The sequence below is a fragment of the Gobio gobio genome (genome assembly GCF_949357685.1).
Source record: "Gobio gobio genome assembly, chromosome: 14".
Lineage (NCBI taxonomy): Eukaryota > Metazoa > Chordata > Actinopteri > Cypriniformes > Gobionidae > Gobio > Gobio gobio.
Window position 1 is genome coordinate 2,715,708 of NC_137107.1, and position 27,408 is coordinate 2,743,115.

General features: G+C 44.7%; 2 protein-coding genes across 5 annotated transcripts in view; one reads left to right on the plus strand and one right to left on the minus strand.

Moving 5' to 3' along the window:
• Positions 1–8,693, plus strand: part of fnip1 (folliculin interacting protein 1) — a 59,649-nt gene extending 50,956 nt beyond the window's left edge. For all 4 annotated transcript variants that reach the window (XM_079834196.1, XM_079834198.1, XM_079834199.1 and 1 more), the window contains 4 exons: positions 402–567; positions 2,172–2,366; positions 4,206–4,321; positions 7,737–8,693. In XM_079834196.1, the coding sequence (XP_079690322.1) occupies positions 402–567; positions 2,172–2,366; positions 4,206–4,321; positions 7,737–7,815 (556 nt within the window). In that variant the 3' untranslated portion in view covers positions 7,816–8,693. The remainder of the gene's footprint in view (positions 1–401; positions 568–2,171; positions 2,367–4,205; positions 4,322–7,736) is intronic.
• Positions 8,694–22,775: 14,082 nt separating this feature from the next.
• The window catches only part of LOC307136890 (uncharacterized protein), a 6,357-nt gene continuing 1,724 nt past the window's right edge, over positions 22,776–27,408 (minus strand). The window contains exons 2-3 of the mRNA XM_079834231.1: positions 27,150–27,273; positions 22,776–24,012 (exon numbers count right to left, since the gene is read on the minus strand). Of these exons, the coding sequence (XP_079690357.1) occupies positions 23,291–24,012; positions 27,150–27,222 (795 nt within the window). The 5' untranslated portion in view covers positions 27,223–27,273 and the 3' untranslated portion in view covers positions 22,776–23,290. The remainder of the gene's footprint in view (positions 24,013–27,149; positions 27,274–27,408) is intronic.

A 27,408-nucleotide genomic window follows, 5' to 3' on the forward strand; every position in this document is an offset into this window, starting at 1 on the left:
CACACACACACACACACACACCACACCTCACCTACACACACACACACAAGTGTTTCTTGGAAGTTTCTTATTTTCCCATTAGGCCTATATGATAAACAGCCTATAAATCATTAAACTAGACGAGGTAAAACAAACCATGCGTACGGGTCGACACTCTTGATTTGTGTAAGGGCAACAATAAATACATTTCTCAAATGACAACAATCCTTATGATTTATAATTTTGAGCAAAATAAAGGGGATTATCAATGCAGCATGACGGAAACTAGTCGAGTCGACTAAAACTTGACTACACACAAACAGGACAAAAGCACTAAAAAGCACATTGAGACTAAACTAGCTGACGAAATGAACAAGCTATGTAACACATGTCAATAATCAAGGAGATGTTCTGTTTGCCAGGGAGAAGCTGGTGGAGAACTACTCCAAACCCAGCGTTGCTAACTTCGGGAGGTCGTTGTTCGGTGGGTACTGCCCTACATACGTTCCGGACTTTGTTCTGCACGGAGCGCCCAATGATGAGAAACTGAGGCAGAACCTGGTGGCAGACCTGGCCCACGCAGTGCAGGTAAACTCCGCCCCCAGCAGGTCACATGACTGCTGCCCGTGTTACTTACTAAGCGTCAAATCACTGTCAATGCATACAATTAGGGCTGCAACAATGAATGGATAGAATCAGTTATATTCGTTAAGTATTTGATTAACCTGACTATGGTCTGAATAATGCATTAGTCGCAGCCCTACATACAGTGGGGCAAAAAAGTATTTAGTCAGCCACCAATTGTGCAAGTTCTCCCACTTAAAAATATGAGAGAGGCCTGTAATGTTCATCATAGGTACACTTCAAATATGAGAGACAGAATGAGAAAAAAATATTTTTTTTAAAGAATTTATTTGCAGATTATGGTGGAAAATAAGTATTTGGTCAATAACAAAAGTTCATCTCAATACTTTGTTATATACCCTTTGTTGGCAATGACAGAGGTCAAACATTTTCTGTTAGTCTCCACACTGTTGCTGGTAGTTTGGCCCATTCCTCTAGAGCACTGATGTTTTTGGGACTGTCGCTGGGCAACACGGATTTTCAACTCCCCGCCAAAGATTTTCTATGGGGTTGAGATCTGGAGACTGGCTAGGCCACTCCAGGACCTTGAAATGCTTCTTCCGAAGCCGCTCATTCGTTGCCCGGGCGGTGTGTTAGGGATCATAGTCATGCTGAAAGACCCAGCCACGTTTCATCTTCAATGCCCTTGCTGATGGAAGGAGGTTTTTACTTATGGCCCCATTCATTCTTTCCTTTACACGGATCAGTCGTCCTGGTCCCTTTGCAGAAAAACAGCCCCAGAGCATGAAAAGTTATATTTTGGTTTCATCTGACTATATGACATTCTCCCAATCCTCTTCTGGATCATCCAGATGCTCTCTAGCAAACTTCAGACGGGCCGGACATATCCTGGCTTAAGCAGGGGACAGGATTCGAGTCCCTGTTGGCGGAGTGTGTTACTGATGGTGGCCTTTGTTACTGTGGTCCCAGTTCCCTGCAGGTCATTCACTAGGTCCCCCAGTGGGGTTCTGGGATTTCTGCTCACGTTCTTGTGCTCATTTTGACCCCACGGGGTGAGATCTTGCGTGGAGCCCCAGATCGAGGGAGATTATCAGTGCTCTTGTATGTCTTTAATTGCCCCACAGTTGATCTCTTCACACCGAGCTGATGACCTATTGCAGATTCAGTCTTCCCAGTCTGGTGCAGTTTCTGGTGTTCTTTGACAGCTCTTTGGTCTTGGCCATAGTGGAGTTTGGAGTCTGACTGTTTGAGGTTGTGGACAGGTGTCTTTTATACTGATAACCAGTTCAAACTGGGGCCATTAATACAGGTAACCAGTGGAGGACAGAGGAGCCTCTTAAAGAAGAAGTTACAGGTCTGTGAGAGACACAAATCTTGCTTTTTTGTAGGTGACCAAATACTTATTTTCCACCATAATTTGCAAATAAACTCATAAAAAATCAGACAATGTGATTTTCTGGATTTTTTGTATAGTTGAAGTGTACCTATGATGAAGATGACAGGCCTCTCTCATCTTTTTAAGTGGGAGAACTTGCACAATTGGTGGCTGACTAAATGCTTTTTCGCCCCCATTTACAATCTCCAATCGCTACGATTGTGTTGCGCAGCATCCTGTGCTGGACGAGCCCATCGCGGAGGCCGTGTGCATCATCGCAGACACCGATAAGTGGAGCGTACAGGTGGCCAGCAGCCAGAGACGCCCCTCCGAGAAGCTGGGGCAGGAAGTGCTGGTGTCCAACCTGGTGTCCGGCCTGCTCCAGTCCACATACCAGCTCTACCGACTCAACCTGTCGCCAAACTTCGTGAGTACACGAGTAAAACCAGTGAGATCAATAATGAGCCTTCACTGCATCATGTGTGACGTATTTATCATCTGGCCACTTCTTTATAGCCATGTGAATATCAAACATGCACTCTTGATGTTTAAAGGGTTAGTTCACCCAAAAATGTAAATAGTGTCATTAATGACTGAGCCTCGTGGTTGGACACCCGTCAGACCTCCGTTCATCTTCAGACACAAATGAAGATATTTTAGTGTAAATCTGATGCTCTGAAAGGCCTCCATTGGCTCAACTTTACACTCTCAAGACCCTTAAAAGACACTAAAGACTAAAGTTACAAAGTCCATCTCACTACAGCGGCTCTACAATAACTTTATGAAGACGAGAATAGTTTCTGTGCGCAAAAAAACCCTAAATAATGACTTATATAGTGATGATGATTTCAAAACACTGCATCATGAAGCTTCAGAGCGTTATGAATCAGTGAGTCGATTCAGCGGTTCAGAGCGTTATGAATCAGTGAGTAGATTCAGCGGTTCAGAGCGTTATGAATCAGTGAGTAGATTCAGCAGTTTGGCGGTTTGACACGCGATCCGAATCATGATTCGACTCACTGATTCATAACGCTCTGAACCGCTGAATCGACTCACTGATTCATAACGCTCTGAACCGCTGAATCGACTCACTGACTCATAACGCTCCAAACTGCTGATTCGACTCACTGATTCATAACGCTTCGAAGCTTCATGAGGCCGTGTTTTGAAATCGTCATCTCTATATAAGTCGTTATTTAGGGTTTTTTTGCGCACAAAAACTATTCTCGTCTTCATAAAGTTATTGTAGAGCCGCTGTAGTGAGATGGACTTTGTAACTTTAGTCTTTAGTGTCTTTTAAGGGTCTTGAGAGTGTAAAGTTGAGCCAATGGAGGCCTTTCAGAGCATCAGATTTACACTAAAATATCTTCATTTGTGTCTGAAGATGAACGGAGGTCTGACGGGTGTCCAACCACATGAGGCTCAGTCATTAATGACACAATTTACAGTTTTGGGTGAACTAACCCTTTAAGAGTGTAACCCTTTCATTGCTGAGCACTGTTCTCTGCACAGTGGCTGATTTCTACCAAAAGATTTAGTATTTTTCCATATTTCCCATTAATTTGCTATGTCAGTCATGACCCGAAGCGTTTTATATTTTTTTAAAGAAATCGTAGCTTCATCGGAATGGTCCGAAACTTGGTGACTTTATTGGTACTAAAATTGGGGACAGGATTTGAAAAGTCTAAGTGTTCGTAAAAAAAAGAGTCACACTCAGGACCTTCGGGTCAAAAATGACCCCCATAGGAAATGAATGGGAAATTGGCAAAAATATGAAAATACAGAGTTTTTTTGTGCATACAATCTACAAATCAGCCAGGATGCAGGAAAAAAGACTCAACAGTGAAGATCTCTGAAACATCAAGAGTGCAAAACAGACCAAAAAACACACGCTTTTTTGTGTGTGCGTGTGTTTTTGTGTGTATAAGTGTGTGTGTGAGTGTATTTGTCTGTTTTGCACTCTTGATGTTTTAGAGATTCACCCCTTCACTGTTGAGTCCTTTTTTTCTGCATCCTGGCTGATTTTCAAACTCTGTATTTTCATATTTTTGCCAATTTCTCATTTATTTCCTATGGGGGTCATTTTTGACCCGAAGGTCCCGAGTGTGACCCATAAATGAAGTGAATGAAATGTCAAAACTTACTTTTGGCCGAAGAGGTTTAAGATCTTGAGGATCACTGGAAACCTCCAGGCATGTGTGTTTTGGCCAGTTTAAACCTAAACTAAAGCAGGATTGGACTGTGTGTGTGTGTGTGTGTGTTTCAGTGCATCATGCACCTGGAGGACCGTCTGCAGGAGCTGTACTTCAAGAGCAAAATGCTGGCGGAGTACTTGCGAGGACAGACCAGGGTGCACGTGAAGGAGCTGGGCATGGTTCTGGGGTAAGCACTAGGGTTGGGGACCGAACTCTGTACTTTTAAGGGCACAGACTGAATTATGTCGGTACTACAGAGTAACATTCACATTAAATCAATTGGTACCAATTTTCGGTACCTGAGAACGCATCTGGCGATATAGACGAGTGTCTGTGAATATTAAACCGCAAAAAGACTATTTAAATACTGGTCCTGCGTGTCTCTGTGCGAATTAATGGTTTACCACACACACACACACACACACACTCTATCGCGCTCACTAACACAATGATGGTCGTGTGTTTCCATCTCTGCCGTCTCATATGAGGACATGAACGTCATCTCCATTTTTACCGTTTCATTTGAGAAAAACTACCGTCATAAACACACAAACTCAAGATCTTCACAGCAACCCGTCAAAATAAAAGTCTGGCTAACTTGACACTGTTGTACAGTAGAATTTAGATACGTCTAAATTAATAATACTAACACTAAAGTAATAATGATAAATGATCACCTGATTTACACACAGCGGGTGCATCATCTCCAGGTCGTGCTCACCAGGTTGTTCATAAAAGCAGAAATGTGTCCAGATCAGTAGGTGCGTTTACATGGAGCACTGTAATCGGTTTAAAAGTCCAATCCGAATAAAAATACTCCATATAAACACCTCAATCGGAATAAAAATGGCCAAACCGAATGAAATTGTAATGGGTTTGAGAGGGGTGGGATAAACCTTTTCATGAACCGATCAAACGAAAAATTCCACCATGTAAACGATCTGATCCGATTACTGAGTGCACGTCTTTCTGTGACGTGATATACAGCGCGCGCCTCCTCAACTGAAGAGCGCGCGCTCACACCAGGCTAATGCTGACAAGAGAGGAAAGTTTATTTTTCTGAGGTATTAAACTTTTTATTTCGTAACATGTTATGAACATGATGTTTGAATAATGACACAGACATAGCCTGGCTACACCATCTCATCTTGACAGCGTTTGTCCTGGGCTTCAACTGCACCTGACAGAATAATTTATTTTTCTGAGGTGATTCTTACACTTTACGACAAATAATAAATAGCTTTTATAAAACTGTACAAGTCCTGGTGGCCGTTGAGAGCTGCCATTACAACGGGGAACATTCAAGCTGCTCTCTGTTTCTCGTTAGTTAAGTTAGCTATAAAAAAAAAATTCAACAACTGCTTCAAATTGGTTAAGTAACATTACCCACAGTCTACTATAATTACTTTTGTTAATATTTATACCTTTGTGATTATGGTATCTTTCCTTAATCATCTGAAATATATATGTTTAGTACTACTAGTAATGATGCTGAGCAAGTCTTGAATGCTTCATTCATGTTTCACCGTATATCCTATGTTTTTATTAATAATTTGAGTGCATTTTATTGTTAATTTTGTGTTTTTCAACATAAATTAATTGAATTAATTTTTGATTCCGCATTCATCATTCACAGCTGTTGAAATAGCCATTGTATAGGACAAAAAATTAGGTTAAACTACTGCATGTCCGCCCACAGAAAAATAAATAAATATAAAAATTACCAACACAGAACTATTGATCCACGATACGTAACGAATCTGAGGCGGCAGACAAACTGTGTGCGCATGTCACAAAAGGATTCCTACTGAAAGTCAGCACATGCAAACACTAGATGGGTTTAGATAACGTCTCATGTAAACAGTCCACCAAATCTTTCAATCGGAATGATTTTAATCGGAATGACAAAAAAGTGCGCATGTAAACGTGGCTAGTGTTGGGGAAAGTTACTTTGAAAAGTAATGCATTACAATATTGCACTACTCCCTTAAAAAGTAACTAATTGAGTTACTTAGTTACTTTTTAAGAAAAGTAATGTGTTACGTTACTTTTTCTCACCTGGGCTGGGCTTGTTTTTGTTTTTGTTTATAACAAAGTTATATTTTTGTGTAATGGTAAAGACCTCTTCATACCCAAATGTAAATAATGCGCCCCAGGCTGAGGTGAAGATGCAGATTCCCTCATGAACACTAGAGGGCGCAGCTCTGGATAATGGAGAATAGATGCAGAGAAAAAAGTTACACCAATAAAAACAATAAATCTAGTCATTTTCATCATCAAAGGTCAGCAGCAAGACATTGGTCAATTAGATATAAAGGTAGATTATGCATTAAAATAGTTGTTTTATTTAACATTTAATTATTGGAGGTTTGCATATATTATCTGATTTTGCATTTGACTGATTTTCATTTTGAGGAGGACAGAATCTTTACTGTGCAAGTGAGATAAATAAATGCTCACATTTAGTCTAGAACTACAATAACCCTCATGTTCACACACACACACACACACACACACACACACACACACACACACACACACACTCACACACCTCTGCACTAACTCAACATGAGCTGTCAGTCAAATTAATGTGAAAATGTAACTCAGATATTTTTTTGTAAATTTGAAAAGTAATGCGTTACTTTACTAGTTACTTGGAAAAAGTGATATTATTACGTAACTCAAGTTACTTGTAATGCGTTTCCCCAACACTGCTGGCCACTTTTATTATTTTATTATTTATTTACCCAACACTGGTCCAGATGTCGTCTTGGAGTTGGAGCATTTTAGTTACTCTCACTCGCGTCTCGTCTCCCTCTGTCAGTTATGGTCTATTACTGAATCGCATCGCGACACATCGAAGAAACGATTAATCTCAACACCCCTAATGATCTGATGTGCTTCATTCCCACAAAAACTTCCTCACCCTCATGTGGTTGGACACCCGTCAGACCTCCGTTCATCTTCAGACACAAATGAAGATATTTTAGTGTAAATCTGATGCTCTGAAAGGCCTCCATTGGCTCAACTTTACACTCTCAAGACCCTTAAAAGACACTAAAGACTAAAGTTACAAAGTCCATCTCACTACAGCGGCTCTACAATAACTTTATGAAGACGAGAATAGTTTCTGTGCGCAAAAAAACCCTAAATAACGACTTATATAGTGATGACGATTTCAAAACACGGCATCATGAAGCTTCAGAGCGTTATGAATCAGTGAGTCGATTCAGTGGTTCAGAGCGTTATGAATCAGTGAGTCGATTGAGCCGTTTGAAGCGTTATGAATCAGTGAGTCGATTCAGCGGTTCAGAGCGTTATGAATCAGTGAGTCGATTGAGCAGTTTGAAGCGTTATGAATCAGTGAGTCGAATCAGCGGTTCAGAGTGTTATGAATCAGTGAGTCGATTCAGCGGTTCAGAGCGTTATTAATCAGTGAGTCGATTCAGCGGTTTGAAGCGTTATGAATCAAACGATCCAAACCGCTGAATCGACTCACTGATTCATGAGGGTCAGTCATTAATGACAGAATTTTCATTTTTGGGTGAACTAACCCTTTAATCTGGACACCCCTAATGATCTGATGTGCTTCATTCCCACAGGATCGAGTCGAACGACCTGCCCCTGCTAGCGGCCATAGCTAGCACACACTCGCCATACGTGGCCCAGATCCTCCTGTAGAGAGCCTGCATTCGGGACCCCTGGAGGCCGGAGAGCAGACTGCAGGACAGATGCTCCGCCATCATGGAGGAAGACCTGCGGGCGGAGTTCAACTCCACATCCTGTTCTCCCAATGCAGAAGCCAAAGAAGCGCGATGAGAACAAACTGCTCACTTCAGCATAGGAAGCAGAGACTTATAAAATCAGTTTTATGATTTTAAACTCATATATTCAGAGTGACCATGTGATTAATGTGTTTACAATCCCTGTTGTTTCCAGAGCTCTACCTCACACACTTTTCTATGTCCGATGAAACACTCGAGGTAAAGTTTTCGCGCCCGTAGAGATGAACCCATGGCACGATGAGCTCTGAGGAGGCAAAGTCACTTTAGCGGTAACGGTTTACCTGTCCCGTGGGAAGAGCGGATCGAGAGATGTGTTTAGTCGTGTGTGTGTGTGTGTGTGTGTGTGTGTGTGTTCTTGCTGGAGAGAGATCTGACGGTGTGTGCTGGACTTTAACACTGATCCAGGGACGCTCAACAATCATCTGCTGAAACCATGCCCGATTGTTTACTGAGGAAACCCGTGGATGCTTCTGATTGGTCAAACCGTCCATCCCAGTCTTAATCAGTGTGACATGAACACAGCAGGTTCTATACGAGATAAACTCAACACAACACATCTCTATCCACTCGTCTTCTCCGGAATATGTATTTATATCTAATTATTTCTTTATACAACAACAAACATTTTAATTTATTTACTTGGCATGCATTGGTAATGTTCGCTGTAAATACTGCTCGGATGTATCTGTACATAATGCATCTCATTTTGACCTTATCTGTGTTTCCCAGTTTTTATGGGAATATTGTGCAATAAATATGCCAACGTTATCATTTCTCTGTCTTTGTCTGAAACTCCACTGATAATGCTCCGCCTCAGAGCACAAACGCTTCAGGAACGAAGCAAACCAGTTTGAGTCCAAATTCCCCAGATCTCAATCCAGTGGAGCATCTGTGGGATGAGCGGAACAAACAAGGCCCAACCTCACAACTTACAGGCCTTAAAGGATCTGCTGCTAACATCTTGGTGCCACAGCACACCTTCAGGGGTCTAGAGGAGTCCATTAGAGTCGGCTCAGGGGGACCAACACAATATTAGGATATCATAATGTTATATTGTTATCATAAAATATAATTTCTTATACATGAAAAAAGATTTTGGTCATATCGGCCAACTCCAAAATTACACACACAACACGAACTCTGCTTTATAAAGCTTCTTTTTAACATCTATTTTTATCTTGTAAACCACATTAGTCACTATTTGCTATTGGTAATATCTGATATAAATGGTTTCTGCGCTCAAAAATTACAGTTTTACCTTTAAGACTGAATCTTGTGCACTTTCTTTAGTAGTTCTTAATATATACACACACACAAACACATGTATATATATTTTGGCTGTCAAAAGATTAATCACATCCAAAATAAAAGTTTGTGTTTACATAATATATGTGTGTGTACACTGTTAATTATTATTTATATATAAATACACACACAAGCATGTATATATTTAAGAAAAAAAATATGTTTATATATAAAACATTTATATATATTATAGATTATATAAATGTATATACATGCAAATATTTCTTAAATATATACATGAATGTGTGTGTATTTATATTTAAATAATAATTAACAGTGTACACACACATATATTATGTAAACACAAACTTTTATTTTGGATGCGATTAATCGCGATTAATCTTTTGACAGCCCTAATATATATATATACTAACACACATATATACACACACACACACACACACACACAAATGTGAACGGGACTTTTATTATGATCCGCTGACGTCATAAAGCAGCGCCGCTCCTGCTTCTGTCTGTTTCTGAGGAAAGGTTTGTGGTTTTACACATTTAAAGTGTTTAAATCAGTGCATACCGTTCAACCAATTAAATAGTTTTTTACAAGATGTGTAAAATAATTTAATAATTCATGAATGTGACGCTGTATGCTTCACACGTTTTTTTTTGTGAGTAAATCTTATCCATACTTGGTTAACAGAAACTGTGCGTCTCCCCTCGCGCTCTATAACGCGAATCAGCGCGTCTTAGACGCGAAATCAGCCTCTGGAAAGAAGTTAGGAGAGAAAATGAGCTTTTTTTGAAACTCCGAGTCAATTGAACCGAATCATTCGTGAAATGATTCATTGATTCGAATCAGCGCACGCTGGCGACTCCTGCTGGCCAAAACTGTGTAGATGAGACGAGATCATAAACATGATTAAAGCTAGTGGTGTAAATATGAATACAATTCATGTATTATCTGCTAGCTAGCTATTGTAGCCTGTCTGAAATTGCCCTTTATGTGTAATGACAACTTTTACAATCCATCTGCAAATGTTCTCATGAACGTTTGTATTATGCACAAATACATAATATAAATATGAACTTTCTGTATAATTTTTATATTTTTTAATCAGATAATTTAAGGTGATTACCTCTCGCCGGTAACTGAAGTAGGGCTGATTGAGACCTGAGTTTTAGTTTTGTTTCTGTTCGTTGTTCTGATCCTAAACATGATCCACATCTCACACACAGCAGAACTCCCGGTGATGCGACTGAGATCCAGGAGACACTATTATAAAGATGGAGTTGATTAAAGAGGAGAGAGAAGACGTGAGGATTGAAGTGAAGCAGGAAGAGCCTGAGGAACTAACAGGTTGGTCTCGTTCGCAGAAATCTGATCCGCATTAAGAAATTAATGATATTTTTGAAGAATGTGATATGAGTGTCCTAATTAAACCTCGGGATAAACAGAGAGACTAGCATTAGCGTAGATGCCATTCTTCTGATGATGTAACGAGTACATCAGGTGTTATGGGAAGTGTTCCCGGTTCCGGCTGACCCAGTTAATGCAGCCTAACAATCATTTCATTGAAAAAGTGTTTTATGTGTATGCCACAGTAAAGAGATGTGTTTTTAGTCTAGATTTAAACTGACAGAGTGTGTCTGCTTTCCGAACAATGCTAGGAAGAGTTCCAGAGTTTAGGAGCTAAATAGGAAAAAGAGTTGATTTGGATATTTTCGGTATGATCAACTGGCCAGAGTTTAGAGAGCGCAGTAGACGTGGTGGAGGATAATGTGTTAAGAGCTCGCTCAAGTACTGGAGATAAACCATTTAGTGCTTTGTAAGTAATAAGCAAGATTTTAAAATGTATGCGATGTTTAATAGGCAGCCAGTGCAGTGTTGACAGAAATGGAAGCTTCAGCTTAAGTTCTGCCAGGAAGACTTAATCACTTCGTCACTTATTAATTTCATCTCTATCCAATCACGTCTTCATATTTTCTGTATAAAGGTCGTACTTACACATGTTTGAGTTCGCAGATGCCGATGCGACAACAATTGCTCGCATTCACTGCTAAACCATGTCCAACGATACTCCAATCATATGCGATTACTCAGACTCTGATGACGAGTTAGTGCCGCCCTCTCCTCTTCCAACACGGCGCAGCGCTCGCCTCCAACGCCGCGACTCGCCATGGGTAACGTGGTCTATGGAGGATATGCACAGTACTCTGGAATCAGCCGGCATTCCTATCAGCCAAGGTCTGTCCAGAGAGGATCTTATTCTTCTCGCTCAAAATACTCTGGGTAATCCACCTGAGTCGGTCTCTGATATCGCGACTCCCTCAGTGTCAGGCCACTCAAAACAAGCCGGTAGAAAGAGAACAGCTAAGTCATCGTCACCTCATCCCGGTAAAAGAACTACACTGCAAGCTAGGCCACCAGTTCATTCGGATATCACAGAGCCCGACGGAGTTAACACTCAACTCCTCCAAGCGGTTCAAAGCCTCTCCCAAACCGTCAAACGCCTGGAATCAAGGATGTCAAAATTCGAACTCTCTGCGGCGACCTCCAATGGCCCGAATCAAGCCAACCACTTTGCCGTAAATCCTCAATTCTGTCCTCCTGCCAGCGGACTTAGTGATCCCCCGGGCTTCGCTTCTACTTCATCAGCCCCGCTAGTTCTCCAACAACCAGCTCTGACACCATTTCAGGATGTTCCTGCTCCAACCGAAACTCCAGCCTTTAACCTTTCAACAGCAACTCCTGCCCAGACATTCGGCAGGCGTTTTGTCTCTCCAGCTGCGGCTACGGTATCTCCTTACATCAGAACAAAAATCATCCAAGGTAAGGACATAAACCTTGCTTCACTTCTGCTCCCCTCGCCTGCTGCTGACAGGAAGGTGGTTGACTGTGGTGACGTGGCAGTCTTGCTTAAAACGTCAGATCCTAGATTACAACGGAATCTCACATTCGCAGAATTCGTCATTGCTTTTAGCATATTCAGAGATATTCTGTGTCAGGCTTTCCCAGATCGAAGGGAAGAGTTGGATTTGTATCTAGCCATGATGGCGGACTTTAACCAACGATACGGAGGCACACTCTTCTACGAATATCATAAATCATTCTCCGCCAAATCAGCTTCCTTCATTTCGCTTTTCAACTCCAGACTAGACTGGTCTGTGACTGATACCGAACTGCTCGTTCGTCATTTCGGCGGTGCAAAAACGCTGACCTGCAACATTTGTAGCGCTCACGGACACACAGCGTCTTTTTGCCCCAAAGCATTCAACAAACAAGAGCCGTACGCTGTCCAGGGTGCTGATAACGTAAGGCTCCCACAAGACAACAAGAAACGCTACATCTCAGAAAACAGAGGCGTTATTATATGTAATAACTTTAATGAATCTGTCTGTTCTTTTCCTCATTGTAAATATGAACACATTTGTAGTTTCTGCAAGGATCCGCACCCGAAATCGGTCTGCCCACGCCGGTACAAACCTCAAACTCAAGGAAAAGCCCCAATTCGGAGGAAATTCTGAAGAGCCACCCTTCTACTCCAATTAATGTTCCTAATCTCTCTAGCTACCTCTCATCTCACCCCGATCCGACATTTGTCGACTATCTAATCACCGGTCTGTCTCAAGGGTTTCGGGTGGGCATTCTTTCCAATCTCACCACCTCCTTCATAGCTAAAAATCTGCAATCAGCTATTACTGAACCAGACGTGGTTTCTGAATTATTAGAGAGAGAAGTAAATAAAGGTTATGTCATTGGCCCTTTTGCTTCCCCTCCTTTTTCGCCTTTCCGCATTAATTCTATTGGCATCGCAACATGGAAATACTCCGGTAAAAAACGTCTGATCTTCGATATGTCTTCCCCTCATTCCGCCTACACAACGAGCGTGAACGAATGCATCCCTTCAGCCCCTTTCTCTCTACAGTACGCCTCGGTTGACAATGCTATTCATTTAATAAAGATAGCCGGGCAAGGTGCTTGGCTAGCTAAAGCCGATATTACAGATGCTTTTAAAACTATGCCAATCCGTCCATCCGACTGGCCACTTTTCGGCGTTAAATGGGATTCCAAATTCTATTTTGCCGTAAGGCTTACATTCGGGTGTAGAAGTAGCCTGCATATTTTTAATAGCCTTTCTGAAGCGATGTGCTGGATCTTGCTGAATGTCAGCAAGCTTCCCTTCGTTCTGCATTTGCTCGACGAATGCCGAGAAAACCTTGGGACCCTCTACTTCCTTAGAATTTCTCGGGATTCATCTCGATTCTGTTCTTATGCAAGCTTCCCTTTCCCCCGAAAAGCTCGCAAGGATCAGGTTTTTTTTGGAATCTTTTTCCTCGGTCCTTTTTATATCAAAGCGCAATTTGCTCTCGCTACTCGGGCACTTAAATTTCGCCATGAGGATAATTCCTCAAGGCAGGGCTTTCATCTCACGGTTGTTAACTCTGGCCCATTCCGTGGAAAAGCTAAGCGATCAGATCCAACTAGATGAAGGCTGCTTGTCCGACATTCAATTTTGGAAAAGATTGCTTAACGATTGGAACGGCATTTCTTTTTTCTACAACGACGATTTTGAATCATCGCTTCAACTTAATTTATTCACCGTCGCGGCCCCCTCCATCGGGTTCGGGGGATTCTTTCAAGGGCAGTGGTTCGCTGAAAAATGGCCTAACGATTTTCCTAAAACCGCACTTTACGAGATATATCCTATAGCCGTAGCCAGCGTCATCTGGGGCCCAGAGTGGTCACGTAAACGAATCACGATGCTCTGCGATAACGAAGCCACAGTCGCCATTATTAATAAAGGCAGATCATCTTGTCATTCGATTATGCCTTTTCTGAGACGGTTAATTTGGCAATCTGTTATTTTTAACTTCATCATTAAAGCTGAACACATACCCGGCCACTGCAATGTTATTGCTGACGCTCTCTCTCGTTTCGTTTTCAGACGTTCAGGCAGCTGTGCCCTTCAGCCAACCAGGATCCTTTAACCTGCCCTCCCTTAGGAGACATAATACTAAATTAAATGAACTGCTCACGTCAGCTAGTCATTACATTTCTAAAGGCGTCGCTCCCTCTACACTTAAAGCCTATACGTCTGCTTGGTCTGCTTTTCTTATGTTTTGCTTCTCCTTCCAAATTTCCGTTTTTCCTATTCTTATTTCGACCGTTTGCTCCTTTCTCGTCTTTAATTTCGAGAATCGCAATCTTAAAATCTCTTCTATTCGCAGGCTTCTTGCCGGCATCCAATTCTACGCTAAATATTATAATCCTAATTTCCAAAGCCTTTTTTCCGACTCTTCTGTTCGATTACTACTTAAGGGGTTAGCTAAATCCTCCAGCAAAATAGCAGACAAACGCCTGCCTATTACCTTGCCTTTACTGCACAGATTAATTAATTCTGTACGCAATGGCCTTCTTTCCACTTACTTTAATATTCTTCTAGAGGCAGTGTTTTTATCTGCCTTCTACGGGTTTATGCGTCCAGGGGAATTCACTTCAGAAACTAATAAATTCGATCCTGTCCGCGGCATTTCTTTTTCCGATCTACGCTTTGGACCCAAATTCTTCACACTCTTTCTTAAGAACTCCAAAACTGACGTTCAAGGTTCCGGCGTTACCCTAACGTTCTCAAAAATTAATAATAACTTCTGTCCCTTTACAGCTATGGTGAAATTTCTTAAAATCCGGCCTATAACTTCCAAATACGCACCGCTATTTATATTACCTAACGGAGCACCCCTTTCCAAGGCTTGTTTCAGAACTCACTTAACCACTGTTATCAAAAGCTGCAGTCTATCTCCTTCTCTCTATACCGGCCATTCATTCAGGATCGGGGCAGCTACAACAGCTGCTGAACGAGGAATCTCTACATCAGCAATTAAGATCATGGGCAGATGGTCTTCCTCAGCATTTGAATCATACATCAGACCCGATTCAAAAACCATTCTCGAAGCTCAGCAAGCTCTTCAATAACAATCAGGTACAATTATGCAATTACTGGTGGTGGTTTTACGGTGGTAATGGCCTTGCGTGACCACCGGACTATATCTGTCCGGTCTATCGAGGCCTGTATATGTCTGGCCTAACGTGGCTATATCTGTCCGGTCTATCGAGGCCTGTATATGTCTGGCCTAACGTGGCTATATCTGTCCGGTCTATCGAGGCCTGTATATGTCTGGCCTAACGTGGCTATATCTGTCCGGTCTATCGAGGCCTGTCTATGTCTGGCCTAACGTGGCTATATCTGTCCGGTCTATCGAGGCCTGTCTATGTCTGGCCTAACGTGGCTATATCTGTCCGGTCTATCGAGGCCTGTCTATGTCTGGCCTAACGTGGCTATATCTGTCCGGTCTATCGAGACCTGTATATGTCTGGCCTAACGTGGCTATATCTGTCCGGTCTATCGAGGCCTGTATATGTCTGGCCTAACGTGGCTATATCTGTCCGGTCTATCGAGACCTGTATATGTCTGGCCTAACGTGGCTATATCTGTCCGGTCTATCGAGGCCTGTATATGTCTGGCCTAACGTGGCTATATCTGTTCAGTCTATCAAGGATCAGTCTATATCTGGCTATATAAGGCTAAAGCAGTAGCGCTATTAAAAAAAAAAAAAAAAACAATTTCATTAAACAGTCATGGTAACCCCTATTTTTCCTATCTTTCAGGAACCTCAGGATCACGTCCGGCACGCATTCTTTTCGTCTACCATTTTGGGGGAAGGCTGGCCCCGTCCGGTGGATCTACAATCCACCTACTTTTGGGGGTCGGCTGCGCCCCTGCCTTCATCTTCAGGCAGGGATATGCTGATCCGCTACCCTCGGATTACTAACTATGGACGGGGCCTATGCCAAAACTTTATTATGCTTGCTGGGCTGTTAATAAATTTATGCTTCATTCATCATCCTATCTCTGAGTCTTTCTGGTAGAACTGGGCTAATATGGTCACACTTCCTGGTTCTAGTAAGAACTGGAGCTGCTGTGTTTTGGACCAGCTGGAGTTTATTTATTAAGCGAGCAGGGCAACCACCCAGTAGAGCATTACAATAATCTACAGCTCATGAACGCATGAAGCATTTGTCTCTAATATCAGGTTGTGAGGAAATATAAAACACAGTATCAAATGTATAATACGTATACAAGGAGAAAAGCAGGGGACCCAATACTGAGCCCTGTGGCACATTGGAGCATACCTGCGTTCCCAGACTCCTGCGTTCCCCTGACTCCTGCGTTCCCCTGACTCCAGCGTTCCCCGGACTCCAGCGTTCCCCCGACTCCAGCGTTCCCCGGACTCCAGCGTTCCCCCGACTCCAGCGTTCCCCCGACTCCAGCGTTCCCCCGACTCCTGCGTTCCCCCGACTCCAGCGTTCCCCGGACTCCAGCGTTCCCCCGACTCCTGCGTTCCCCCGACTCCTGCGTTCCCCAGACTCCAGCGTTCCCCAGACTCCTGCGTTCCCCTGACTCCAGCGTTCCCCCGACTCCAGCGTTCCCCCGACTCCAGCGTTCCCCCGACTCCAGCGTTCCCCCGACTCCAGCGTTCCCCCGACTCCTGCGTTCCCCCGACTCCAGCGTTCCCCGGACTCCAGCGTTCCCCCGACTCCTGCGTTCCCCCGACTCCTGCGTTCCCCAGACTCCAGCGTTCCCCAGACTCCTGCGTTCCCCTGACTCCAGCGTTCCCCGGACTCCTGCGTTCCCCCGACTCCAGCGTTCCTCCGACTCCTGCGTTCCCCAGACTCCTGCGTTCCCCGGACTCCAGCGTTCCCCTGACTCCAGCGTTCCCCGGACTCCTGCGTTCCCCTGACTCCTGCGTTCCCCCGACTCCTGCGTTCCCCAGACTCCAGCGTTCCCCCGACTCCAGCGTTCCCCCGACTCCAGCGTTCCCCCGACTCCTGCGTTCCCCAGACTCCTGCGTTCCCCTGACTCCTGCGTTCCCCTGACTCCAGCGTTCCCCCGACTCCTGCGTTCCCCGGACTCCAGCGTTCCCCCGACTCCTGCGTTCCCCGGACTCCAGCGTTCCCCCGACTCCAGCGTTCCCCCGACTCCTGCGTTCCCCGGACTCCAGCGTTCCCCCGACTCCAGCGTTCCCCCGACTCCTGCGTTCCCCCGACTCCTGCGTTCCCCGGACTCCAGCGTTCCCCCGACTCCTGCGTTCCCCCGACTCCTGCGTTCCCCCGACTCCTGCGTTCCCCCGACTCCTGCGTTCCCCCGACTCCTGCGTTCCCCCGACTCCTGCGTTCCCCCGACTCCAGCGTTCCCCCGACTCCTGCGTTCCCCCGACTCCTGCGTTCCCCGGACTCCAGCGTTCCCCCGACTCCAGCGTTCCCCCGACTCCTGCGTTCCCCGGACTCCTGCGTTCCCCGGACTCCAGCGTTCCCCGGACTCCAGCGTTCCCCCGACTCCTGCGTTCCCCGGACTCCAGCGTTCCCCGGACTCCAGCGTTCCCCCGACTCCTGCGTTCCCCGGACTCCAGCGTTCCCCCGACTCCAGCGTTCCCCCGACTCCTGCGTTCCCCCGACTCCTGCGTTCCCCGGACTCCAGCGTTCCCCCGACTCCTGCGTTCCCCCGACTCCAGCGTTCCCCCGACTCCTGCGTTCCCCCGACTCCAGCGTTCCTCCGACTCCTGCGTTCCCCGGACTCCAGCGTTCCCCGGACTCCTGCGTTCCCCTGACTCCAGCGTTCCCCCGACTCCTGCGTTCCCCAGACTCCAGCGTTCCCCGGACTCCTGCGTTCCCCCGACTCCAGCGTTCCCCGGACTCCAGCGTTCCCCCGACTCCAGCGTTCCCCCGACTCCAGCGTTCCCCGGACTCCAGCGTTCCCCCGACTCCAGCGTTCCCCCGACTCCAGCGTTCCCCGGACTCCAGCGTTCCCCGGACTCCAGCGTTCCCCGGACTCCAGCGTTCCCCAGACTCCTGCGTTCCCCGTACTCCTGCGTTCCCCGTACTCCTGCGTTCCCCCGACTCCAGCGTTCCCCCGACTCCAGCGTTCCCCCGACTCCAGCGTTCCCCCGACTCCAGCGTTCCCCGGACTCCAGCGTTCCCCGGACTCCAGCGTTCCCCAGACTCCTGCGTTCCCCGTACTCCTGCGTTCCCCGGACTCCAGCGTTCCCCCGACTCCAGCGTTCCCCCGACTCCAGCGTTCCCCCGACTCCAGCGTTCCCCCGACTCCAGCGTTCCCCGGACTCCAGCGTTCCCCGGACTCCTGCGTTCCCCCGACTCCAGCGTTCCCCCGACTCCAGCGTTCCCCCGACTCCAGCGTTCCCCCGACTCCAGCGTTCCCCCGACTCCAGCGTTCCCCCGACTCCAGCGTTCCCCGGACTCCAGCGTTCCCCGGACTCCTGCGTTCCCCCGACTCCTGCGTTCCCCCGACTCCTGCGTTCCCCCGACTCCAGCGTTCCCCCGACTCCAGCGTTCCCCCGACTCCAGCGTTCCCCGGACTCCAGCGTTCCCCGGACTCCAGCGTTCCCCGGACTCCTGCGTTCCCCGTACTCCTGCGTTCCCCGTACTCCTGCGTTCCCCGGACTCCTGCGTTCCCCGGACTCCAGCGTTCCCCTGACTCCAGCGTTCCCCCGACTCCAGCGTTCCCCCGACTCCTGCGTTCCCCCGACTCCTGCGTTCCCCCGACTCCAGCGTTCCCCCGACTCCAGCGTTCCCCTGACTCCAGCGTTCCCCCGACTCCAGCGTTCCCCCGACTCCAGCGTTCCCCCGACTCCAGCGTTCCCCCGACTCCTGCGTTCCCCCGACTCCAGCGTTCCCCCGACTCCAGCGTTCCCCCGACTCCTGCGTTCCCCCGACTCCAGCGTTCCCCCGACTCCAGCGTTCCCCCGACTCCAGCGTTCCCCCGACTCCAGCGTTCCCCTGACTCCAGCGTTCCCCTGACTCCAGCGTTCCCCTGACTCCAGCGTTCCCCCGACTCCTGCGTTCCCCCGACTCCTGCGTTCCCCGGACTCCAGCGTTCCCCGGACTCCTGCGTTCCCCTGACTCCAGCGTTCCCCCGACTCCTGCGTTCCCCCGACTCCTGCGTTCCCCCGACTCCAGCGTTCCCCCGACTCCAGCGTTCCCCCGACTCCAGCGTTCCCCTGACTCCAGCGTTCCCCCGACTCCTGCGTTCCCCTGACTCCAGCGTTCCCCTGACTCAAGCGTTCCCCTGACTCCAGCGTTCCCCCGACTCCAGCGTTCCCCCGACTCCAGTGTTCCCCTGACTCCTGCGTTCCCCTGACTCCAGCGTTCCCCTGACTCCTGCGTTCCCCTGACTCCAGCGTTCCCCCGACTCCTGCGTTCCCCTGACTCCTGCGTTCCCCTGACTCCTGCGACTTCTACACTTGGGGCTTAAATTTGGACAGAAATACCATTTCTCTGCCAAAGTGAATGTTTGGATTCATCTATAATGAACCAATTATCCCGGGTCGAGTGATAAGGGGTTTGATAAAAGCTTACTTGGACTGCACGTTTTTAGGCGTGCTATTGTTAAATAGTTAACAATATTCAGAAGAAATTCTAAGATTACAGACCTGAACGACTCCTCTTTCACTGGCTTGGTGTGTATTAGATCTAGCAAGCACATTTTTGCGCTTTAATGCGTTCAGGGTGGTTTTGTGTCTTGACCTGATGTAAACTTGTTTTTGTGTTTTTTGTCTTTAGACCTGATGGCGCTTAAAGAGGAGAGTGAAGTACGAGCTGAAATGGAAGATCAAGATTACTATGAGAAGAAACATTTCACGAATGGAGAAAAATCCACAGAAACTGAAAATTGCAGATCTAACAGTGGCTTCCCCTGCCATCAGTGTGGGAAATGCTTCACTGAAAAAGGAAGCCTTAAAAGCCACATGAGAGTCCACACCGGAGAGCGGCCGTACACGTGTCCTCAGTGTGGACTGAGCTTCAGGCATAAAAAAAACCTTTACACCCACATCAGAATTCACACAGGAGAGAAGCCCTTCACATGTCCTCAGTGTGGAAGAGGGTTTACACATAAAGGAAGCTTTAATGACCACATGAAGATCCACACCGGAGAGAAGCCGTTCGCCTGCCAACAGTGTGGAAAGCGTTTTACTCAGAAGCAGAACCTTACCGTCCACACGAGAGTCCACACCGGAGAGAAGCTGTACTCGTGCCCTCAGTGTGGAAAGAGCTTCAGGCATAAGAAAAACCTTGATACCCACACAAGCCGTCACACAGAGGCTGCTTTCTCCTGTAAACAATGTGGCAAGACCTTCTCTCGTGAAGAGTTTCCCAGTGCCCAGAGAGGAGCGGGCACTGGAGCGGGCACACTGACCTGCCAACAGATATGCCAACGTATGTGCTCCGCGTGGACAGATTTACACACATAAAACACATGTAAAACTGATGACTGATGTTCTTGTGTTTTCCCTTTGCAGAGAGTTTATCAATAAATGTTCAGGGTCAGCTTTATTTCTATAGTGTTTTGTACATCAGAGTGGTCGGCCGTCAGACACGGGCAGGAGCTTAGAAACGGGCGTGGAGACGGAGCTCTGTGGGGGGGATTTTGATCACCAAACTCAGTACATATATCATTCTCATCGAGCCAGAAGTCTGCTAATTTGGTTTGAATTAAGTTTTTTTTTTTTAAACTACTCCTCCTAGGGGGTTTATACGATTCACACCAAATATTTTCAACATGATGACAATACTATGCTAAATTGTGAATGGATATTGGATATCTCGAAGAGAGTTGCAATGGCAAAGTCTCATATCTTCTAAACAATAAATTATACAACATTTCTATATAAAATTGTACATATTTGAGAAATAAACTAACTGACAACGAACACTTAGAGCAGCCATCAAGTGTTAGACAGTATTCTAGGTTACTATGTGTAGAGGTTTTTAGTCCAATAATTAAAACCTTTGTTTGTTTTTTTTATTTAGTAACTTAGTGAATTGTAAGTTTCGTCAGGGTGTGAAGAAATATAGAGCTGAGTATCATCAGCATAACAATGAAAACTAACGCCATGCTTCCTAATGATATCTCCCAGTGGTAGCATGTACAGGGTGAAGAGTAGCGGTCCTAGCACTGAGCCCTGTGGTACTTCATACTGAACTTGTGCTCGCTGTGACATATCTTCATTTACTGCTACAAACTGATAACGGTCAGATAGGTATGATTTAAACCATGCCAATGCAATTCCACTAATGCCAACATAATTTGAGTCTATTCAGAAGAATGTTGTGGTCGATAGTATCAAATGCAGCGCTAAGCTCGAGTAACACTAGTAGAGAGATACAGCCACGATCGGATGATAAGAGAAAATCATTTGTAACTCTGATGAGAGCAGTCTCAGTGCTATGATACGCTCTAAATCCTGACTGGAAATACTCACAGATACCATTTCTTTCTAAAAAAGGAGCATAGTTGTGAGGACACTGCCTTTTTTAGTATCTTTGACAGAAAGAGTAGATTTGAGATTGGCCTGTAATTGACTAATAAAGAGATAAACAAGATATTCATAAACCTACTGAATGTTAAAATCTCTAACAATCAGTGACCAGTAGGTCTGAGAGAAATTATAAATATTATTATTATAAATAACTTATAAATTTACTTTACTGTAACTGCTTTAGGTGTGAGCGATCTAAAGTTTAGGAGCCCAAGCTTTAGAGATTATTGTTCACCTGTTTTGTGATTTTCTGGTTTAATCAAAACGTTTTGTTTGATCCCACTAATCAGGGGAATAGACAGAGTCTCTATAGAATGGAATACACATGCACTCCCATCAATTAAGTGGATAGAACAACAAAAAACGCGATATTTTGACGGATGGTGCATAGCATCTCGGAGGTGTTGTCCGACAGAAGATCCCCTTTGGTTCAGCGGGGATGCAGGCTAGAGAAGATTCAGATTATCTACAAAGAGCTGTTTCTGTTCATTACACTATGAAATTAGCCATTCATTTAGAACCCTGATTCAAAATGGCCTCCACCTCTCCACTGGCTTTATTCAGGCGGAGGGTACAATCTCCAAACCAGAAGACTTCATTCAAATGAGTTGTGACATCAGAGGTGATGGAGCAGTAAGGGTTGGTTTCAGGAAGGTCTAGGAAGAGCCAAAGCTTCAATGATCCTGTTATAGTCATATACTTTAGAATCTCCAGAAGTCAAATGGGATGTAATAAAGAAGAGGTAGGACCCTCCAAAAGGGGAAGCCGATACCCACAGCTCCTTTAATCTGAGATATAACTGGGATTTATCTGACTCCGGTGATGTGAGACAGCTAGCAGATGGTAGGTTTAGCCAGTCCGTCTGCTTCTTGACCTGGACCCCAGTGAGTCAAGGTTTAGCTCTAATACTATGTGCCAAATTACTAGAGAGAAGAGCCGCACCACCACAGGAGGGATGGATACCATCTCTTTTTAACAGGTCAGGTCTTCCCCAAAAGCTTTTCCAATTGTCTATGAGCCCTATGTTATTCTGCAGAAACCAGCCATTGAGTGATGATAGTCTGCTAAATATCTCATCACTCCGGCGGACAGGAAGGGGGCCAGAGCATATTATAGTGTCTGACATCCTACTTGCGAGTACATTGGCTCAGATTCCAGATATCAATAGTTAATAGCCTTATATTGTCCTGACAAACCACACATCAATGGAAAGATTATTTATTCAGCTGAAGATGATGTATAAATATCAATTGGACCCTTTTGACTGGTTTTGTGGTCCAGGGTCACATATTTGGTGATGATCCTGTAATATTTAGCAGTTTTAAATGACAAAGAATGATCGTAAGAAAAAGCTTCAAAACACAGAGCTACAATTGCAAAACACTCATTGAGTAAGAAATGAACTCGAAGCCCATGATGTCGCTCTCACTAAATGAAAAAGATTAATATTGCACCGCATTATTTGATTGCATTTTATAGTTTATAATTATAATCTTTCATTTACATTGTCGCATTTCATTGCAAGACAAAAGTTCTGATGTGTCAAAATATTGAATGGAGTGACTGGAACCACTCCATCTTTGAAACTGTAGCCAGAGAGTCAAGTGTTCATGAGGGTGGAGGATCAGATTCAGTCGAGGCATGAACATAACCCTTATTTCACTATATGCAGTTTCTGGGACCATTTTAAACATGACTATTTTTTTTTATTACACTGGTCACAGCATGTGAATCTTCATGTGGGAATGAAGGGTTACTTTATGTCCGAATCTCTTTCCACACTGGTCACATGCAAACGGCTTCTCTCCAGTGTGAATGTTCTCATGTCTTTTAAGGTTTCCTTTATGAGTGAAACCACTTCCACAGCGATGGCAGATGAACGGCTTCTCTCCGGTGTGAACCCTCATGTGTTTTTTAAGGTTTCCTTTTTCAGTGAAAGTCTTTGCACACTGAGGGCAGTTGTACGGCTTCTCTCCAGTGTGGACTCTCATGTGGACATTGAAAGTCGATCTGTGTTTAAAACTGATTCCACACTGAGGGCACGTGTACGGTTTCTCTCCAGTGTGGACTCTCATGTGGCTTTTAAGGTTTCCTTTCCGAATGAAACTGCTTTCACACAGTTTGCAGCCGTAAGGCTTCTCTCCCGTGTGAATTGCCATGTGGCTTTTAAGGCATCCTTTTCTGATGAAACTGCTTCCACACAGTTTGCAGGCGAAGGGCTTCTCTCCAGTGTGGATTCTCATGTGAGAATTGAGGTGTGTTCTTCTGTTGAAACTCTTCCCACACTGTTGGCAGGTGAGAGATCTCATATTTGTGTTCTTTTGAGCTCCATCTCGTGAAGTATTTTCCGTCTTTAAGCACTTAAAGGATTTCTCTCCAGTATTGAAATCAAGATGTTCCTCATAGAGTTCTTGACTCTCCTCTTTCAGTGCCTTCAGGTCTAAGGCAAAAAAGACAAATACAAGTTAACACCAGTTTAACGGCATAAAGCAACAAACATAAAAAACAACAATGTTAAAGGGATAGTTCACCCAAGAATGAATATTATCCCATGATTTACCCCCCATCAAGTCATCCTAGGTGTGTGAGTTTCAAAAGTGGCACCAAATTAATATTGTGAGTTTTGGTCAGCCACATAAGGTGAGTGAGAAAGCGTGAGATGACCTCTTACTCCATGAGTTATCCATGTGCGTATTAGATCAGTGCATTCGCTCTTAAAGCGACAGCTGCCTAATAAACCTGCTTTGTTCTAATATCAGTCCCTCCAGAAAAACGCGATTATGCGATCGCGTGATTTAACGCATAATCAGCCAAAGTCCACATATTCATGCGGGGGCCGCATTTTTTCAAATACGCCGCACTTTCGCCGCATAAATTGCCTATTTCCGCGTGCAAAATATGCGGGGCTATCATGATTTCATAATCCCCGCATTTTCGTTGCAAAAAAAGTCATATATATTAGCAGAAAGTTGAAAATTTTCAGTTTACTTCACACAAGAGCCGCCATTTCCGCCTATTGCCATGGGAACGTTTTGAAGTGACGTGATTACCCGACGCGAACGTCATCGAAAAGCTTCAAACCCCCGTGGAGAAACCATAGATACCGGTGAAACCATGATGAAGCACAAACTCCCATTGGCCAACAAAAATAACAGCAAAAGAGCAAAGCAGTTTCCCTGTGTGCTGACTGATTTCAAAACACAGCATCATGAAGCTTTGAAGCGTTATGAATCAATGAGTCGATTCAGCGGTTTGAAGCGTTATGAATCAATGAGTCGATTCAGCGGTTTGAAGCGTTATGAATCAATGAGTTGATTCAGCGGTTTGAAGCGTTATGAATCAATGAGTCGATTCAGCGGTTTGAAGCATTATGAATCAATGAGTCGATTCAGCGGTTTGAAGCGTTATGAATCAATGAGTTGATTCAGCGGTTTGAAGCGTTATGAATCAATGAGTTGATTCAGCGGTTTGAAGCGTTTTGAATCAATGAGTCGATTCAGCGGGTTGGATCGCCAAAGTCACGTATTTCAGCAGTTTGACACGCGATCCGAATCATGAATCGACTCGATGATTCATAGCATCATGATGCTGTGTTTTGAAATCAGTCATCACTATATAAGTCGTTATTTAGTTTTTTTTTTGCACACAATAACTATTATCGTCGCTTCATAAAGTTATTGTAGAACCACTGTAGTGAGATGGACTTTGTAACGACGTCTTTAGTAGGCTACCTTTTATGGGTCTTGAGAGTGTACATTGTGCCAATGGAGGCCTTTCTGAGCCATCGGAATTCAACTAAAATATATTAATTTGTGTCCAACAACATAAAGGGAAGTCATTAATGACAGAATTTTCATTTTTAGGTGAACTAACCCTTTAAGAGATTGCACTGTGCATTGGAAGCACTCAAATGTCTGTTTTGTATAGCGACATCTGTAAAACAGGAAGTTATTTATTAATTTTTTCAGAAGTTGTAGCATATTCCTTTTGTAAAGCTACAGAACTTGATTGACTAAATGTTTTGTAAATTTGAGCCATTATTAAGGTCTTCAATAAAACAAGATGAGAACTTAAATATTCCAGCACTTTCTGTGATGTAGTGCTTTTTTTCTCTCTCATCAAACCGCAGTTTTTGCAAGTTCCCGCAATTTTATCGCATAAAATTGCATAAATATCCTGCATTTTTCATCGCATTTTTTAAGAAAACGTGCCGCATAATCAAGGATTTTTGCCCGCAACAATCACAAAAAAAAAGCCGCATTTTTCTGGAAGGACTGTAATATAGTGTTTTATTTCTAGTGCTTGTTGAAATTAGTGATGAGATATGAAATTTCAATTCAATTTTTATATCATAAAAACTTAACTATCGTGAGATACACTATATTGCCAGAAGTATTGAGCCGCCCCTCCAAATCCCTGAGTTCAGGTGTTCAATCCCTTCATGGCCACAGGTGTATAACTCCAGCTCTAGGCCTGCAGACGCTTCTACACACATTAGTGAGAGAATGGGCCGCTCTCAGGAGTGTGTGTGTGTGTGTGTGTTCGCTTCTACACACATTAGTGAGAGAATGGGCCGCTCTCAGGAGCTCAGAGAACTCAAGCGTGGGGCCGTGATTGGTGGACACCTGTGCAATAAGACCATTCGGGACATTTCCTCACTACTAAATATTCCACGCTCAACTGTTAGTGGGTATCGAACTCAATACCCAGCCCTACACGTTATAAAGTAAAATATATAAATATGCCAAATTACTAGAGAGAAGAGCCGCACCACCACAGGAGGGATGGATACCATCTCTTTTTAACAGGTCAGGTCTGCCCCAAAAGCTTTTCCAATTGTCTATGAGCCCTATGTTATTCTGCAGAAACCACAACCAGCCATTGAGTGATGATAGTCTGCTAAATATCTCATCACTCCGGCGGACAGGAAGGGGGCCAGAGCATATTATAGTGTCTGACATCCTACTTGCGAGTTCACAGGCTATGCTAAACATGTGGCAAGGAGTGCAAGCATTAATAACAGAAGATGGGAGACATGGATGAGGAGTTTGGTGTGGAGGAACTGGAGTCCTGAGCTCAACCCGATAGAACAGCTTTGGGATGAATTAGAGCGGAGACTGAGAGCCAGGCCTTCTCGTCCAACATCACTGATGAAGAATCCCCATAAACACACTCCGAAACCTAATCTAACACTGTTTAGGACTTAATATGGATGTCAATACATCATTTTAATAGAACCACTTTACATATATTTTTAATGTTATCATTAATATTATTAGTTTTTGGTCCTACCTCACTGGAGGTGAAACCCTTAGAAAGACTATTTATATATATATATGTAATATTTAACTCCATGTGCTATTGCTAGGAATAGAACACAAAACCGCTCCAGATTTTCCTCCTCATCCTCATGACTCCTCCTGTGTTAGAAAACAAATGTTCAGCCAGCGGTGCGGAACAACACGACCTGTGATTGGTCACTTAGTGTCTACTTAGTCGAAATCAGACTTTTAAGAAAGGAAAAGAGAGAAAGCAGAGGAGGAGACGGAGGACATGAGCTCTGCGAACGAGACCAACCTGTTAGTTCCTCAGGCTCTTCCTGCTTCACTTCAATCCTCACGTCTTCTCTCTCCTCTTTAATCAACTCCATCTTTATAATAGTGTCTCCTGGATCTCAGTCGCTTCACCGGGAGTTCTGCTGCTGCTCATAATAAAGGCAGAATTATTAACAGAAAGAATAATAAATAATCTCAGGGTGCGTCTCAATCAGCTCTCCTCTAGTACAGTAGTCGGCGCACTGGCAGTTAATGGACTTAAAGGCACAGTGTGTAATTAC